Consider the following 16,789-nt stretch of genomic DNA (forward strand, 5'->3'; position numbering starts at 1 on the left):
TAAAAAAAATTAAAGTGCTCTCAATGGCAAGCTCAGCGTTTTAAACGGTTAAGCTCCAGCAATACCCCAACACACACACACACACAGGGTCCGCAAGTCTTATAATAATAATAATAATAATCCTTGCATTTGATATAGCGCTTTTCACGTCGGGAGGACGTCCCAAAGCGCTTCACAGAGTACACTGTAAAGTGAATTGACTGTATATTTGTGGGCAAACACGGCAGCCAATTGCGCACAGCAATGTCCCACAAACAGTCGTAGATTGAAAATGACCAATTTATTATTGTTTTGGGTTTTGGAGGGATTATTATTAGGCTCTGTGTGGAGTAAGGAAACTTGCCCAAGGTTTCGCCCTGTGCCTGGAATTGAACTCAGGTCTCTCACTTGCAAAGCGAGTGCTCTAACCACTGAGCCACAGGACTCCAAGTCTTAGCTCTTGTCAACCTGCATGTCGCGCTCTTGTGGAATTAAGTAAAGGAGGGTGTCTTCCCCCTGGGGAGAGAGTGCTCGTTCGTTTCTAGACACATGCGGAACTCCATGTTTGGTTTGGAATGCACTTTAACATGGTGATGGGTTTCCGCACGTGTCGGACTCTTGGCTGATGGCCTGTGGGGTTGGGAGAGAGCAGGTACCCCGAGGCTCACTGGCCAGTTGGAGGCGCCGAGTCTCTTTCTGGCCAGTGGGGGGCGCTATCTCACTGGCCAGCGTCGGGTGGGGCGGCGGCGTTATGTCTTTCCGATCAGTGAGGGGCGCTCGCTCAGTGGTTAATGGGGGTGGGTGGGTGCTGAGTCTCCCACTGGCTGCGGGGGCGCTGTCCGCGGAGTGAGCCGGGTCGGCTGCTGCCGCCGCCGCCGCCGCCGCCGCTCCTCCTGGTCGGCTCCGCCCTGGTTGTGTTCATGTGAATCTGACTGGTGCGGGTCGCTGGGTCTGGTCATCGCTGTGAGAGGCGGAGGGAGAAGCGAGAGAGAGAGAGAGAGAGAGATAGAGAGAGCACAGACAAGGGCATCAGCCGGGGAGGAGGTGACCGAGGGAGAGGCCGAGCCATGGAGTACCAGGTGAGCAGCGGCTGAGCGGAGCGGAGAGAGAGAGAGAGAGAGAGAAACAAAACAAAAGCTGTGTCCAGCGCCGAGAATTCACACCGTGTGTCTGAGTAACCGCCAACGGTTTAACAGAACAAAGGTCGGCGCCGCCGCCGCCGCCGCACAACAGTGACCCAGTAACCGCCACTCACTCCGGCACAGCTGGTGACGGGGCCTATCGTTGTTGTACCGAGTGACCGGGCAACCGCAGACCACAACTCACGACGGACAGTCACAGTTGCTTTGCTTCTGCCATTAGGATAACACGGTTTTGCGTCACAGCAAAGATGATCTGTGGCATATTTTCCATTGGGAGCACTGCAACAGTCTGTCTGTCTGTGGCGTGAAGTTGGCCGTCTCCTTTTGTGCCGAGCGCTGTTTGTTGTCTGGGAGATCAACATAATAATAATAATAATAATATAATAATAATAATAATCCTTGCATTTGATGCAGTGCCGTATCACGTCTTCGAGACATCGCAAAGTGCTTCACGGAATATACCGCGAATTGAATGGACTGTACACTTTGTGGGCGAAACGCGGTAGAGAATTGCTCACAGCAGCGTCCCACAAGCAGTCGTGGATTGAGCGACCAAACTATTGTTTTTTGGGGGCGTGGGCTCTCCAATAAACTGACTTGTTTTATTCTCTTGGAGAAGTGTTTCTTATAAAATTTCTAGATTATCAATTTCAATTAATTTGTATCCTTTCTGCCTTGTGATCCAGGTGGATGTTCTGGGACATCCTTCCCCTATCCTGGCCACTTACTTCAACGATAAGTGGAGTGTTTCTTCCATTTATCTTCGTTTATATTCTTTCCTTCAAATTCAGCCCCCCAAATGAAATTAATTGGCTACTTACCCAATTGTTTCTATGAATGTTGTGGAAATTACTCATCACATTTACCTCCAGCAGACCGTTCAATTCATTTCTGATTAAACTTTTTCTGAGGAAAGTATTTTGAGATGTTTCTTTCATATGAAAGTAAATGTAAATTGCTGTGTCATGGGTCATTCAATAGCTTCCTGCTATTGAATTTAATTTGTATCTAATTTAATGCAATTTGCTTTTAGGTCTCATTTTGTGTGAATACGTAAACGTAACTTTGATGAGCTTTATAGATGTCATGGGTGTATAACGAACAACAACAACTTGCACTTTATATAATGCCCTCCACACCAGGTAGTGTCTCAGAGTGCTTGGCAGTGGCGGAGGCTGACCCTCAGGCTGGTGGGAGTGGGATGGGGGGGGGTTGGCTGTAAGCATGGTCAAACAGGAAGGTTTTCAGACAGAACTTGAAAAAGGGGAGAGAGGGGGCAAGGTTGAGGGATTGAGGGAGAGCGTTCCAGAGTTTTGGGGCATAGTGGTGAAAGCACAACCTCTGATGGTGGGGCAGAGGGTGGGAGTGACGAGCAGGATGCTGGTGCCAATCGAGCGGAGGCATCTAGTGGTGGATTGGGGACTGAGGAGGTCGGAGAGGTAGGGAAGTGCCAGAGAGTGAAAGGCTTTGAACACAGGTGTGAGGATCTTGAAGTCGATCCGTTCGGTGATGGGGAGCCAGTGGAGCCTGGCCTGAACTGGTGAGATGTGAGTACAGAGTTTGGTCCAGGAAAGTAAGTGGACGGTGGAGTTTGGTCCAGGGAAGTAAGTGGACGGCAGATTGAGATTGAGCTGGATCTTTTGAATAGTGGAGCTGCGGAGATCGGCGAGGAGTGCGTTTGAGTGATCCAAGCGAGAGGTGATGAACGCATACACGAGGGTTTCAGCTGCATTTGGCAACTTTGTCAAATAGAAGTGTGAAACTCAATTGCAAATGTGCGATCAAAATATTTCTGTAATTTCTTTAGGGGTGTTGGTGTCAAAATACAACGGATGTGTATTCTTTCATCAAAATGTCTGGTTATGATTTGGACTTAAAGCAGACTTAGAATGCAGAGTGCAAAAAGGATTCACTGGGCTGCAATGTGCAGGGTTGCAGAAATTCAGTTCTCCAGCGATGTTCTGTTTCTGTAAGATTCAAAATGTCAAAGAGGAGATTGCTTTCTTTCCAAGTTAATCATTTACATGAAATATTTCAAGTGTTCTGTTACCTCATCAGTGTAAAGATATTAGTCAGTGATTCAAATCTCATTTATGACAAATAGTTTGAGTTAGACTGGCTCAGTTGGTAGTTCTCTCTGAGTCAGAAGGTGTGGGTTCAAGCCCTATGTTGGGATTTTGAATTTGACATCTAGGCTAATATTCCACTGCAGTGCTGGGGTTATGCTTTATTCTTAGAAGTGCCGACCTTCGAATGAGATTTAAATCCAAGCTCTCGTTTGTGCCTATTCAAGTGTTAAAGATCCCAAGTCACTATTTGAAAAGAGGGGAGTGTTTCTCCCAGTGTCCTGGCTAATAAATCTGTGAAGGCCAACTCTACACAAAGACATTCACCATCGCTGGTCAAGCCAGAAAGACTCACAGAACCTCTACATGAGGCCAATGCATAGGGAGGCATGCCACGCACTTGTAGAATGTGAGGTCACCCAGCAGCCGACTCCCGAGTAAACAACGACAACAAATTACATGTTTGTAGTGCCTTACATATCTCAGCAGCTTGGGAAACACACTACGCTTTTCAAAAATATATAAAGTAATAATTTGGTCACTCAATCCACAACCGTTTGTGAGACACTGCTGTGTGCAATTTGTTGTTGCATTTCGCCCACAAAATATCCAGTCAATTCACTTCACAGTATATTCTGTGAAGCGCTTTGAGACGTCTCGGGGACTTGATAAGGTGCTATATCAAATGCAAGGATTCTCATTATTATTATTATTAATCATACCCCAAACAAAAATCAATCATCACGGCAAAAAAAAACTGTTGCTAAACCAAAATGGCTCCAAAAACTGACCACTTAACATCGTATAACATAACATCTTATAAGTCCCTACACCTTGTCCCCTTCCTGGCCTCCTTCAAGACCCGTCTGAACACTCTGCTCTTTGTTCGTACCTTCAGTCACCCTCCTATCCCTACTTTCCTTGCCCTCCACCCCTCCTGAGCCCAACCACCAGCTCGGGTGCGGATCCCTGACTGTCCAACGCCTTGGGACGTCCTCCTGATGTGAAAGGTGCTATACAAATGTAATTTGTTATTGTTGTGTAAGTGTTACTAAAACAGACTCTTCTGTTATCAAAATACCTCATGAATCATGCTAAACGTTCAACATTTTTAATCTGGAGACAATGTTGGTGAAAGATTATTTTCCAGTAAGTTACAGCAGTTAGGAATCATTTTACACCATGTTCTTAAGCAATGATTATACCATACTAGGGGTTAAAAGTATTTTTTCGACAACAAACACATTCATTAACATTTCTATGGTGCCTTTTACATTGGGCAGACATCTCAAACTGGAATGTCTGCCCCATTACTCGACATCCGATCGGGGTTGGGAGGGAGGACTGAAAGCACAGCTAGTACAAGATGAGCGTACATTTAGAAAATGACTGGTTCTGACTTGTGAGAAAGTGTTGGGTTTCTTTTGGCAGTTGCGCTTAATGCCTCACATTGTTACAACTTTTAATCTCTTTGTTTTCAATTTTAAATCTCCTTCGACCTTTTCACTAACCCCAGGTTGATTACTTGCTGCTCCAAAATTCAATTATTCAAAATGACAATTCTGTGAAGACCACCTGCTTTGTCCTCCAGTTTCAATCTCAGGGACTGGTCCCTTCTGTCCCTGGTTTTAAATGGAATGATTCCTGAAACCTGTAATAAAAAACAAGTCTTGTTGTTCACATTTCATGAAATAATATTGTGCAGGGAATGCTGCAGTCTGAATGAATAATGTTCAATCTTTGCCTTGAGACTATTTCACTCATTGCGAATAAGTAACAAGATGGGATAAATTGAGGTTAAACATCAGAAGAAAATGGAGAGGTTTAAAGATTTTTTTTCAGAACAGCGGGTTGTTAGAATGTGGGCTGCCTTACCACACAAAGGACTGTTGAAGCTTTGTCCACAACAGCAATGAAAATGGAATTAGAAAAACCCTTGAGGAAAAATGCTATTAAAGATTGTGGGATAAGAGCAAGGGAATAAGGATAGCTTCAGTGGGCAGCTCACACCCGCACAGACGTGATGGGCCATAAAACCTCCAAATGTGCTGCACATTTTCTGTGATTTCAAGATGGCACAGTGCTGTGATCCTTCATTATGCCATTATCAGGTACTCAATCTGGATTTAAAGAGACCATCTTCTTTTGATGCTCCTGCGCACACACAAAAACAAGTTTTGAATTTAGAAAAAAGCTGAACACACAAGATGAACAGCGTGTGGGGTTGGTGAGATGACACATATTCCTGTTCCTCTAGGCTCTTCTTTTAAGTATAGTTGTTCATTGCAGAAGGCACCAGTCTTTATGCTGTCAGTCCTCCAGTATTTTGCTCATTTAACTCTTCTTTGGTGTGAGTCTGGATAGTGAGCTTCAGTCAGATGTTTAGGTGTCTTTAACTTCAGTTCCCTGTCTTTTCTAAATTGGAAACATTTTTTTTGTATGGTTGAGCATCAAAAAAACATAGGGTCTCTTTACAACTTGACTCGAGTTTTCTGCAAAATGATATTACTAATGAATGTTCAAAGCACTGTGCTTTATATTTTTGTGGCTGCTTGTGGCTTCCTATTTCACTGGAAAAAGAGGAAGATTTACAAAGAATAGAGAAACAACTTCCTATGCACATTTGAGTGAATACATTTTAGAAGAACAACTTTGCATCAATCAGTCCTTTGCTGAGAACCCGTTCAAAGGATCAACCATATATTTTATGGAATTTACCTTTTGTAACTATAATGATGAGAAAAAGATGAAATTGAAAATGCCCCAAAATGCTTTTATTTTTGTGAACATCAGAATTGTGGTGGTGTGTGTTATCTTTGTAGGTTTCTATCTATACTTTGCATAACATATGGAATCACTTCTCACTCATCTACTTCCCCTTGACATGCATGAGCAGTTTCTGCCATTTTGTTTTAAACATGTTTCAACAGTAGAAATGAAACCACTGGTATCTATCTCTCTCTTACAAAATTGACACTGAGATGAGCTAATTCTGCACAGAGCAGGGATTAAAACTGTGACCTTCCTGGCCTGATTGGTTCAGTTGACCACTAGGTAGTGAATTTACCACCGGAGAAAATAGTGGAGAAATCACCTTGCTATTTTTTTGTACCACTTGTATTTTGTATGTTGCAGACCAATGTATTTCTGTAAGACTTCAAGCTACTGGCATAGCAATGCTACTGTTTTACTGACAGACAGCGCCTTATCAAAGTAATCTGCTTGTAACTACATTGTTACTATAGGTGCTGTAATCATTAGCATTTGTAATAAGTTTGTTTGCTTTTTTGTTTCATTGCCAACTGACTGAGAAAACTAATTTCTTCCTCCTGGCTTTTGTTAATGGGAGGTATGAGCTAACAGTTACTCACATTCAGTTTATTCTTCCCTTAAAAAAATACCACAGCTCCACTAACTGTGGTTAAGACATTAACTCATGTCTTACCCGTGGTACAATGTATTTCGTGTACTGAACCACTTAGATTTTCATATAATTCCCGAGAGTACTGTATTTATAAATTTCCTTACAAAAGTGGGAAACCCAATCCCTTTCTGCATTGAAAGAAAAGAAATGGAAATTATAGCAATGATTAACTTTGCTCATATTCACACTAAATTAAAATACCTTGCCAAAGTCTCCATAGATCCTTCCCCCAGACTTACTGGCTGACTTTTCTGAATCTCATAATCTAATGTACTTGCTGTGCAAACCTGCTCCAGCTGTAGTGTTTGGGATCTCAGCCCATTTTCTGTGTCAAATGTGCTTCTTTTAAAAACTAAAATGTTAAAATGGCAACTTGCCTTCCACAAGCTGTGTAATGATGGCCCCACTCAAGTTACAACATGATGTGTTCTGAAGGGGAGGTTGCACAAATATGATTATACAATCCAAGAGCATTTATTGCTACCCCCGCCCCTTTGCTCAGCTGGCTCCTAGCTCCTGCATGTTTCTCATCCCCTTCACTTCACCATCAGCGACTTTGCTTCATCCATTATGTCCCGAGACTCAGGATCTCTTTTCCGTAATCCCTCCATTTTGCTCCCTCCTGTCAATTGCTGATAGTACTGTACTAAGAAATTTCCTTTTAAAAAAGCAAGTGAACTACAATCTCTTTCTGTATGGAAAAAAAATCAAATCACACTTGAAGACTTTTCTCTTTGACTGTGCCTATGGAGACCTCCTCTCTCTCCCTGACTTGGTGTCATTCTTCGCTACTGTTAAGCACTCTGAGACGCAACCCAGCATGCTATATAACAGCAAGTTGTTGTTATTAATGATCTATTTATCGCTCTGCCTATGTCATGGATGTTTGAGAGGGAGCACACGGAGGGAAGGGAAAAGATAAGCAAACATGTGTTACTATCTCTCTCTGTAGTGGTAAAGCAGTGATATGATTTAGGCTTCAGACATGGGAAGACAAGAATAAACATGTTCATCAGAATTAATTAGGTTGAAGGAACAGCAATTCTTTCCCATTTTGAGCTTCAGTTTTCTTCTCCCTTGTGTGTTTTTATTCTTTCCCCTTTCAAGTTCCCATTCTTTTCAGTTACAAGATTTTAATTAATAATTAGTGTTAACAAAATTTAGTTTAAAAATACCTTGAGTGTTTTCCTCTTACTTTTTTGCCCTCTTCCACTCTTTACGTCTTTGGTAGAGCTCAATTTATGCTCTTGGAATGTTATGGGTGGGGATTGGAAATGTGAGCTTCCAACATAAGAATGTCTGTGACTGCCAGAGATTGACTGACTGCTTTTGCTCTCTTTTCAGATTGTTAGAGGTCAAATAACAATGTCTAACTCATAACATCACTACTTTTTTTTGCAGGAAATACTACACTTTTACAAAAAAAGTGCTTTGGTGTGTTTAGACAAGGGAAGGAGCTTCGTGAACTCACAGTGCAAAGGGCTGGAACCATGGCAGATCATCGCTTTCACAGCTATAGCTATTCTGCTGGCAGGGTGGCTGCACAAATTCTTATTTCAGAGGGAAAGTAAGTGCAACGCTTGTGTACAGAGGGAATTGCAAGTTTTTTTTATAATACAATTAATAACCAACAAAAAGGATTAGATGGAATTGCATTAAACCTTTTTATTGGTTACATACATAATTAACAGACCTAGAATTCCTTATGTAAACCTACATAGAGTGCATAACACAGTGTGTTTCCATATAGTTTACACAGGGTGAATGATAGAGCACACTGTAATTTGTCATTTCCTAGTATTAACGCTGCAGGAAGCTCCACTTCTCTAAATGTGTGTAGCTTTTAAGCAAAGATGCCACATCTGAATTCTGTTTTTCCTTGTGTAAGAATTACAGTTTTAACTGTTGGCTAAAAAACGGAATATGTCAATTTGGGTATGTAATGAATCAAACTTTAGATTATGAATTGATAATCAATGCCAACATTAATCCAAATTAAGGAACTCGCATACTATGAAGAGACTTGCTGATAAATAACGTTTGTCACTGACAGCCACAATTTATATAGGGCCCTGCATGCAGGGTAGCATCTCAGAGCACTTAGCAGTGGCGGAGCGTGACTCTGAGCCGGGAGTGGGGGGCAGATGGCTGGAAGCATGGTTGAAAAGGAAGGTTTTCAGGTGGGATTTGAAAAAGAGAGAGTGGGCAAGGTGGAGGGATTGAGGGAGAGTGCTCCAGAGTTTAGGGAAATTTTAATATTTAATAGTTTAGGGAAAGTTTAATATTAAACTTCTACAAATATTAATAATAAAAGTATTATTTATAAGTACTGCTTCACTAAATGTGTCCTAAAGAAAACTGGTAGTCAGTTTCATTGTGGGAAATAAATTGTGAATTTGGTTACACGCTCATTTACAATAAATTCCTGTCTTAAACCACAAGCAAAATTATATTATAAAGCAAACCATTTATATTTCTAATGTTCAGTCTCCAGCAGGGGTTTCTGCCACTTCAAAATTACTGTATCTGTAATTTAAAACATGTACGTATTTGGCTTTGCAAAAAAAAACTAATTACTTAGATGGCGGTTAACCAAGCACCTCAGGCCTTGCTGTGAATTTTCTTGCTTTTAATAAACACATATTGCAGTTGTCCCTGGGATTCTGTGATTACAGTTCAGAATGATGTTTTTGCATCTTAGATTAATTGCAGTGTGCTATCCCATCAAAATATATCTTGAAAGAAACCTAAATACTGTAATATTGTTAGACTGTAATTGAGATTTGTAGCTCTACTGTACAGTACTTTGTTAGACTTTGATGTTTCATATAAAAACTAATGTCAGTAATTTACTTCACTCTAATTCAGAAATTATTATAATATTGTACAGCATAATCCTCCACATTTTCACAACCAATTGGCAGACTGTTTATTTTGAAGATTCCAGTGAAGGCAGAGCTGTAGAAATACAAATCACCGACATGTGGTTGTTAGTCGATTGACGGATTACTTTCTGGGGGTAATAATCTCTTCAAAAAAAGAGAATTTTTTTAAAAAATGGGTCACTCAATCCATGACTGTTTGCGGGACGCTGCTGTGTGCAATTGGCTGCCGTGTTCTGCCCAAAATGTACTGCCAATTCACTTTACAGTGTATATATCAAATGCAAGGATTATGATTTTGTATTCTTACCTTTCAAAGTATATCTATGTTACTTAAAATGGAAATTCTACAGATTTTACTTTAACTGTAACAGCATTGACCACAAATTGCAAATTCTCTACTAGTAGTTTCAATTGTACATGAATCATTTTGAATTTTGCAGGGTTCAGAAAGACATGTTTTATATTATTTTATATCTTGAAAAATAAATTTTATTTTTGCAGGTATTCCCTCAAGACTTAAAACGTTATTTTTTAAAATCGTAAGAAAATTGCCATTTGTGGGTTCTGCAGTAAGTAACCTTTAATTTGCAAGATATATTTTTTAACTCTTGGTTTAGAACATAGTTATTTTTGCTGATTATAGTACCTATTGGACTAAAATAATTTAGAGTAACCTATTATTTACCAATATAATTTTAACCTGTAGAAGAGCAACATAGATTGTTTTAAACTTGCACCTGAAATAATAGAATAGGATGGAACAGAATTAAACACGTGCTATCCAGTACTTCACCAAAGAACAATCTTAATGTGTGAGCTTTAGAGAATATATTGCCTGACAGGCAATTGCACTGTCTTTTGGGGGAGGGAGGGGGAATCACAAGCTGAGCCTGATCTGCTGAATGAACAAAAATATCACAAAGCACTGTCATAAAAAATCTCAAATTTCAACACAACTCCTATGATAAAAACTTTGGATCAATGGGGCATAGGGTAATGTTACTGTTTCTGTGCCTAATTGAAGCTGATGTCACTCCCTGCACTGTAACTTTCTGTTTTTTGGCTTTTGAAATGCTTTCAGGTCAAAGAAAACCACAATGCTTGGAGTGAGTGATTTAAAAACCTGTGTTGCTGAATACTGATATGTGTCTAACAAGAAATCTTTCATACTGATTAGCTTGTTAGATTTCACCAATGCATAATATCTGAAGAGTAGCAAAACAAAAGTATGATCCAAACTTAAATGTTCAAAACTCTCAATGCTTGAATTGAAGATCCCAATGATCATAAGAATATTGCTTTGCTAGTTTTTAAAAACAAAATCCAAATGAAATTTGTTCTTTATTTTTTGGGTGTTGGTTGGGGCAAACCTTTCCCAATATTTTTCAATATTCAAAAAATAAATATCCTGTGACATTACCTAAAGAGAAAAGAGTTTCTCCTGGTGTGCCAGCCAATAGTCCCCCAAATAAGATTAATCATTCTCTTCATGGTTGTTTGTGGGACATTGCTTCCCACAGATTGACTGCTGTGTCATCCTACAAATACACAGTCACTACACTTCATAGTAAAATCCTGTGAAATTCTTTGAGTCATCTTGATGTGATATTGTGCCAGTAAATGCAAGGATTATAAATTAGACTGCAGAATTTGTTTCAAACAACTTCATCATAGGCTGTTTTGTTTTTCATTGTTATTATGTCAAGCGCTTGAAATCATTGTAAGTAGAAATAAATGTGGATCTCCTGTTAGCAGAAATCTCATGTCTGCTACAAATGTGTAATTGGACCTGATGGCATTTGAATTGTTAAAACTTGTGACATTTAATCAACAGATACAGAAACAGCTTGACAAGGCAATGGATGACCTGACTACCAGTGTTACAACTCTTAAAGCAGGAATGACATACATCAAGGCACTGCCATCTCATGGATTGAAGGAGACTGACTTATTAGCAAAACTTAAAGAGTACACCTTATTAGGTAAATTATGCACTTCTTCTGTAAATATTATTTCAGAAACTACAACTTTTCCATCATTTCCAAGAAATTCATATAGGTTGACATACTTTTAGTGTAAAATATCTCGGCTAATAGCTATAATATGAGAATGTTGAAGAAGATGCATCAGGTCAGTACTTTTTTTTCAAAACTTTATTTTTTGTCCTTGCCCAATGTTCACAGCAGTGATTCTGATTAGAGAGCAGATGGGAAATCTAACCTATTTATTTTACTTTCCTTATTCCAGAGGGACTGTGGCCATATGTGGCACACTCCCAGTTGGTCTCAATGTTTGTATCTGCTAGATTTGTTTAATTTTGTGAGATATAGTTTTTCATAATACTGTAATTTGGTTTCAAATTTCAAATCTTCTTTAAAAAAACTTTTAGAGCCTTGAAATCCAGCATTTGTCTGAGAATTATTTTATTTTTCTCAGTGACACTCTTGCTCCCTTAACAGTGACAATCTAGCTAGATATTTGCACTACCTATAATAATGTTTTTCCTTTAATCTCTTTCCCATTCCCCAGCTGTAATGGAAATGTTCAACGGAATGATTCATACCATGGTTCTGTCAGACACTCTCAATGTTTGTCAGTTTGTGCAATAGGGAAGAAGAATAAAACCTAAGTGAAATAGTAGTTACTGCCTTAAGGATGCAGGGAGTTTCTTGAGAATTGACAAGACATATTTGACAAATGTGCAAGTATTGCAAGTTCGAAATATGCTGATCAGTTAAAAAACTGCATAAAAACACAGCCTTACCCACAAAGTTTAAAAAGTCTCCCAACCATCAAAATATCAGCTGAGGCATGCGAGGTTCAATGCAATTTGTTTGATTTGGGTATGTTTAAAATGATCTAAAATTGTACTCTCGCATAATGCTTCGTTTTAATTTCATTGTAAATTTGAAATCTTTAGAAACATTTTAATGACTTGAAATCCAGTATCTGTCTAAGGATGATTTTATTCTTATTACCACTCCTGCTCCCTATTCATTGTCTTTAGAACATTGGCTAGTCATGTTACTGGATCATTACAGAAATTTGGTCCATCAATCATATAATCCTTGCATATATTTCATTGTGGTGTTAAAGAGTAAAATCTCCATCATGCTAAGAGAAATTAACTGCAGCACTGTAAATAGTTAAATTCTGTCTTACATTTATAGGGCACATTCATTGGGAGGATGGAAAAGTGTCTGGGACAGTGTATAGTGGAGACGAACAACTCACAAAATTGATGGTGAAGGTGAGAAATGGCTTGTGATCAATATCAAGTTGCTGAATGTTTGTAGTTATGGAAAAAACACAGTGCATAGTTCATAATCAGTTTGTGGGCTTGGAAGCTTGTTTATGTGTAAGTGACATCAGTTCTGCTTAATCATCTTGCTTCCTTCTGTATATATTGATTTTAATGTTTAATTGTTTACAGAGTAGTAACAATGTGGAGAGTAGAATTGTTTGATGACAATATTTTCAGTGATGAAAGCTTTGTTTTAGTAACTATAAACATGATGTGAATTTTAAAATTCCCTAAAAATAAAAGTTCTTGCATTTATTATCACGACAGAAGCCTCCAGGAGGTCTTGTCTGAATTGTATTTCTCTACTTACTATTAGTTTTTGTAGGTCAGTAACAATTAATATTGAAATCTATGATTTCTTGAACATTGCTAGAAAGTCTACTTTCTTTTCAGGTGTATGGAGACTTTGCTTGGAGTAACCCTCTCCACCCAGAGATCTTCCCTGGGGTGCGAAAGATGGAGGCTGAAGTTGTTCGGATGGTTTGCACTCTATTCCATGGCGGCCCAGATTCCTGTGGTGCGGTGAGTTACTCCTGGCTCCAGACAGCAATGAAACAGTTTGTTACGGTTTATAATTTCGCTGTGTAAACTAGAATTATATTATAGCTATGAGTAAAAGCTGTGTCCAGCATAAATAAAATGGTATGCCACCGTCTTCCGTCTTCTCCTTGGCATGTTAGAGATGGAGTCTGAGGTTGTGCTCTTTACATGGCAATCCATCAGAACTCTGTAGCCCGTGTCCTGTCCCAGCTTCATGAGCCCATCACTCCCATCCTCCACTGACTCCCCATCATCTGCAGAACAAATTTAAGATCCTTGTCCTCACTTTAAAATCTCAAATGCTTCAAGCACCTTGCCCGACCCTACCTCTGCTCCAACAACCCTGTTGCCCCAGCCTGAATCTTGTCCCCTAGCCTATCTGTACTTGCTTCAAGTGATCAAGCTTACAGCCATTCTGCCCCCATTCTCTAAAATTCTACCCAGAGTCACTCCGTCTTGTCCCTCCCACCACTTCTTCAAAGCCCACCTTAAGATGGATGTTTTTGATCATGCTTTCAGCTACCTTTCATTTTGCTCTGCTTTCACTATCCAAACCTAAAAAGATTCCACATTTATTGGGCTGGGGAAAATAATAGTACAAGCACAATACTTTATGACTTTGAAGTAGTTAGAGTGAAGCACTAAAGATGCCCGGTCGCATGAAATGTTATTGCTTTTTAAGTATGACTATTTAGTTTTGTAAGGTTATGCTTCCACTTCTATTCTGTTTCTTTCTAAGAAATTCAGGTGAATGAGACAATTCATTCAGTGCCAAAGGTAGATTGGTCTCGTCAGCTACACTCAAAAGAATAGTTGTCCAAAACATTGGAGTATTTATACAGTTACTGTGAGAAATACAATCATCCCATACAGCTCAGACAAGCAGTGACCACTTTGTTGTGCTATGGGAGTGGGGATGCAGGCTGGATTTTTCCATGTGGCCGAGTGTTTCTCAGCTTTCCTATTGTAGGAGACAACCAAGGAAAGAGAAATAAAGTCAACTTTAATATACCATGCTCTCTTTCAAACTAATTGTTAAAGAACAGCATTGCAAAAGCCTTAAGAACAGATTTCCTATCTTCTCAGTTGCAGGAGGCATACACCTCTGTAAATCAGTGATAGGGAAGCGTTCAAGATGAAGGAACTACTCTTCATATGCTTCAAAACTAGAAAAAGGCATATGGTGATTGGACGATTAAGATAGGATTGTAGGAGTTGTTTTGTGTGCATTTACTGTTTGCTCTTGGGCAGCAGTTCTTGGAGTGTGAACTTTGGGTTTGTCAATGTGATTCACTTTCACATGTTTTTCCCCTCCTTACTGTGCATTGCAGCTGAGTTGTTTATCTTTGAGGCAGAATTCATTTGAGCTGTACTGGTGCTATTATCTAAAATTGGTATTTGCAGCAGGCTGTCCTTGGGGAGGTGATGAGCTTTTATTCCTCCTTTCGCATTCTTGCTGCAAGGCAAGGCATAAGGTCACTGAAGGACACCAGTGTTGGAAAGCCGTCAGTATTAATAACTATCATCTGTTCAAATAAGGAAATGCATATCTCTTTGCCTGAGGAATATCAAAATTTAATAATAGGGAAGGAAATTGAACCTGTTATTTTCAACAGAAGATCATGTTCTTAGCTTTAAAACAACGTCCAGGAATTTTAGAAATATTTTCTGTGACTTTGTTTTCACATTTCATCTCAATCTTTGGGTGCTTTTACTCATAAAAACACTCAGTTCTCGTGACTGTAATTACCGTGAGGTATAATATTTTTTGATGTGACAAGATGCTGTCAAAATGCTGTAAAAAGGTTCTTAGTTTTGGCCAGTCTAGACTAAAATAGGTTTAAGCTTAGAATGAGTTACTGAAATTTGCTGTTACTCCTTTGCATTATTGTGATTTCCCTTTAAGCAGTTGTATTTCAACCTTATTAATGGGTTGTGTCATCAAACTTTGGAAGCTTAAAATTGATTACCATGTGTTAAAACCAAGGGCACAAGAATGGTTCATGGTGCCATTCCATCCATGTTTTTCTGCTGCTAATTATTGTTTATGAGCAAAAAAATCCCTGTGTTGCAATATTTGTGCCCTAATGTTAACTTTTTGCTGTAGCCACAATAGTAGCACATCAACAACTATTTTCAGTCTGGTTGTTGCATGAATTGAGGCCGCCTGAAGACTGTAATATATACAAAAAGTAACTCGACTTGGTTTGTTATCTTTACATAGTTATCTCGATTCAGCTGATGATCTTTGTGTTGATTTCTATCTGCTTGATGCACAAACCAACCCTAAGTTGGCCTCCAGGCAAATCAGGTCAAATATACTTGTGCAGAAGCAATTGCTTCATAGAAAATTGTTCAGATGAGATTTTGCTTTGGAATTTGGCTATTTATTCATTATTATATCAGATCACAATGCACAAAAAGTAAAACTGCCTGGCCAATCTACTATTGCTTGTGCCAAGGTATAGAAATCTGTTTTTAAATCCTGTAGGATTACATTTTGATGTTAGTATAGCAGAATATTCTGTGGCTTAATGTTTAATAAAGTAATTATGAACGGGTCCCTGGAATATATTTTTAATGAGTGGAAATGTTATGTTGAATTTGTATATGAATACAGTACTTCATCAGAATTTCCAGAACCTCAGATTTTACAGGTTGCATGTGGCTGACAATGAATAATCAAGCTGTGCCAGGTTTATGCAGCATTATATTGCTGAGGAGAACACCATAGAGATGGTTATTGTCCTGAGTTATTTTACTTTTAACTTGCAATGTTAATTTAGCTTCTTCACACCATTAGACTCAGAGACTTTCAACAACATAGAGGCTTCAGAATATTCCAAGCGAGCATGCTGTGAGTATTAAGGCCTGTTGCTGATTGAGCTCCCTGTGTGAGCCCATGAATTAGGTAAGAAACTGTTGCTGAAAGCTGACTGATGCCTCTTTTGTGCTGCTGAAATGACTCATCATTATTTTCAGTTGTAGATTGATAAGGAGCAGGAAGCAGCATTAATATTTCCTGCTCCAAGATCGTTCCAGCTGGGGGCTATTGAGAACTCTGCATATAAGAACCAGACGCATAAGCAAATAAGCTGTTGATGTTGCAAAATGAATAACTGTCCTTTGAAATAATTTATTCTGCACTTGCAGGATCTATTCTGCACTTGCAGAATAAATGCAAGCAGAGATGATGCAAAAGGAGCACCTACAGCAGGTGTAACAATTTAGATTTCAATGCAAATGCAACTTTACAGTAGAAACAAGTGTGGTTTCATTAATTTAGCAGTTTACATCCAACTAAGAGCGTGTACAGCGCTCTGTTAACCAATGCTGATTAATGTTAAAGGTGGGAATGTTACTAACTCTTTGATAGATGCTAATCTGAGCTCAGAATGGGCATGCATTTTGAACCTGATTTATATTGCATATTTGGTGTTGGTTAAATA

At 39.3% G+C, this 16,789-nt stretch overlaps 1 protein-coding gene across 1 annotated transcript in view; it reads left to right on the plus strand.

Moving 5' to 3' along the window:
- Positions 1 to 865: 865 nt before the first annotated feature.
- sgpl1 (sphingosine-1-phosphate lyase 1) overlaps positions 866 to 16,789 on the plus strand; it is a 35,358-nt gene continuing 19,434 nt past the window's right edge. Inside the window, exons 1-6 of the mRNA XM_007897902.2 lie at positions 866 to 1,058; positions 8,013 to 8,178; positions 9,998 to 10,065; positions 11,331 to 11,478; positions 12,667 to 12,746; positions 13,194 to 13,322. Of these exons, the coding sequence (XP_007896093.1) occupies positions 1,047 to 1,058; positions 8,013 to 8,178; positions 9,998 to 10,065; positions 11,331 to 11,478; positions 12,667 to 12,746; positions 13,194 to 13,322 (603 nt within the window). The 5' untranslated portion in view covers positions 866 to 1,046. The remainder of the gene's footprint in view (positions 1,059 to 8,012; positions 8,179 to 9,997; positions 10,066 to 11,330; positions 11,479 to 12,666; positions 12,747 to 13,193; positions 13,323 to 16,789) is intronic.

The sequence above is a fragment of the Callorhinchus milii genome, unplaced genomic scaffold (genome assembly GCF_018977255.1).
Source record: "Callorhinchus milii isolate IMCB2004 unplaced genomic scaffold, IMCB_Cmil_1.0 Scaffold7, whole genome shotgun sequence".
NCBI classification, from domain to species: domain Eukaryota; kingdom Metazoa; phylum Chordata; class Chondrichthyes; order Chimaeriformes; family Callorhinchidae; genus Callorhinchus; species Callorhinchus milii.